A 1,725-nucleotide genomic window follows, 5' to 3' on the forward strand; every position below is an offset into this window, starting at 1 on the left:
GGCCCCGGCCGCCGCTTTCTGTCTCCCTCAGGTGAAAGTGGACGAGCTGGACGAGAAGTGGGCGGGCTCCCTGCGGCTGGGGCTGACCACGCTGGCGCCCGGGGACATGGGGCCCGGCACCGGCACGGGCCCGGGGCTGCCGCCCTCCCTGCCGGAGCTCCGGACAAAGACCACGTGGATGGTGTCCAGCTGTGAAGTGAGGCGCGACGGGCAGCTCCAGAGGATGAACTACGGCCGGAACCTCGAGAGGCTGGGGGTGAGGCGGCCGGCCCCGGGGCTGAGGCGGAGCGGGGTGGGGGGGCCAAGCATCCGAGCCTGTCTCGCCCTGGCACCAGGTGGGCAGCCGCGTGGGCATTCGCCGGGGAGCAGATGACACGATGCATATCCTGGTAGATGGCGAGGACATGGGGCCCGCAGCCACCGGCGTGGCCAAGGTAGACCCGGGGGTAGCTTGGGTTTGGGGGGACGGGCTCGAGGCCTTGCACGGACCCCCGACTCCCATGTCGTGTGTGCCCCCAGAACGTGTGGGCCGTGCTGGATCTGTACGGGCCTGTGCGGAGCGTGTCCGTGGTCAGCTCCACGAGGCTGGAGGAGCCCGAGGGCACCCAGCCGCCTTCCCCCAGCTCGGACACCGGCAGCGAGGGCGAGGAAGATGACGAGGGGGAGGAGCACAGTCTGAGCGTAAGAGGCCGCGCAGGCCAGGCGGGGCCGTGAGGGGGCCGCCGTGGGACACCCAGGGCGGGGGGGGGCAGATGCGGGTGCGCGACACCCCAGCAGCTCAGTCCCCCTGCGCACCAGGGCCAGGACCAGGTGGCCGCCACGCACACGGCGCTCGAGTTCCTGGAGAACCACGGGAAGAATATTCTCTTGTCCAACGGGAACCGCACGGCGACACGCGTGGCCAGTTACAACCAGGGCATCGTCGTCATAAACCAGCCCCTGGTGCCTCAGCTGCTGGTCCAGGTGGGCTCCACCTCCCCCCTCCTCCCCCCTCCTCCTCCCTCCTCCTCCCTTCCCCTCCTCCCCCCTCCCCCACCTCCTGCTCCGGGGGACCTGGGGCCGGCCTGGCGAAACCACTGTCCAGCTGAGGACGAGGTGGAGGGCAAGCCCTGGGGACGCGTGGCCCTGGCTCAGGCTCGTGCCCTGCAGTGCGGGGTGTAGATCGTTTACCAGGAAGCCTCACCTGCTGCCTGGGCGGGGGGTGGCGGCAGCAGAGAGGGGCTGGACATAGGGGTGCAGAGACCGCCTTGCAGAGAGGGAGGCTTTTCTCCTCTTTGCTCTGAACAGAGAGATTTGCTTAGCCCGGAAGCCGAGAGATAAGGGACCCTTACCGAGATAAGGGAAGGAAATGGATTCATAGTTTGCCGTCCCTCTGGGCCTCTGACGGGCAGCACCCCAGGCCATACTGTGGGAGGTGCCCCCCAGCGAGGATCCTGGTTCAGCCAGGCGGGTGGCCTCTTCCCAGTGGGTCGTGACTGGGGAGTAGTTGCCCTGTCCCCCAGGTGCGGATAGACTTCCTGAACCGGCAGTGGACGTCCTCCCTGGTCCTGGGTGTCATCACATGCCCGCCCGAGAGGCTCAACTTCCCCGCGTCTGCCTGTGCCCTTAAGCGGGCGGCCTGGCTGCTGCGGGGCCGGGGCATCTTCCACAACGGTCTCAAGGTGGGTGGGGGGCAGAGAGAAGAGGGGGGCAGGGGCCAGAGTCGGGAGGCTCATGAGGGTTGTT

The 1,725-nt window shown here is 68.4% G+C and overlaps 1 protein-coding gene across 1 annotated transcript in view; it reads left to right on the forward strand.

Moving 5' to 3' along the window:
* The window catches only part of NEURL4 (neuralized E3 ubiquitin protein ligase 4), a 10,265-nt gene that overhangs the window by 6,572 nt on the left and 1,968 nt on the right, over positions 1–1,725 (forward strand). The window contains 5 exon segments of the mRNA XM_077746868.1: positions 32–256; positions 336–434; positions 520–681; positions 799–963; positions 1,503–1,661. Of these exon segments, the coding sequence (XP_077602994.1) occupies positions 32–256; positions 336–434; positions 520–681; positions 799–963; positions 1,503–1,661 (810 nt within the window).

The sequence above is a fragment of the Crocuta crocuta genome, unplaced genomic scaffold, assembly GCF_008692635.1.
Source record: "Crocuta crocuta isolate KB4526 unplaced genomic scaffold, BGI_CrCroc_1.0 scaffold139, whole genome shotgun sequence".
NCBI classification, from domain to species: Eukaryota; Metazoa; Chordata; class Mammalia; order Carnivora; family Hyaenidae; genus Crocuta; species Crocuta crocuta.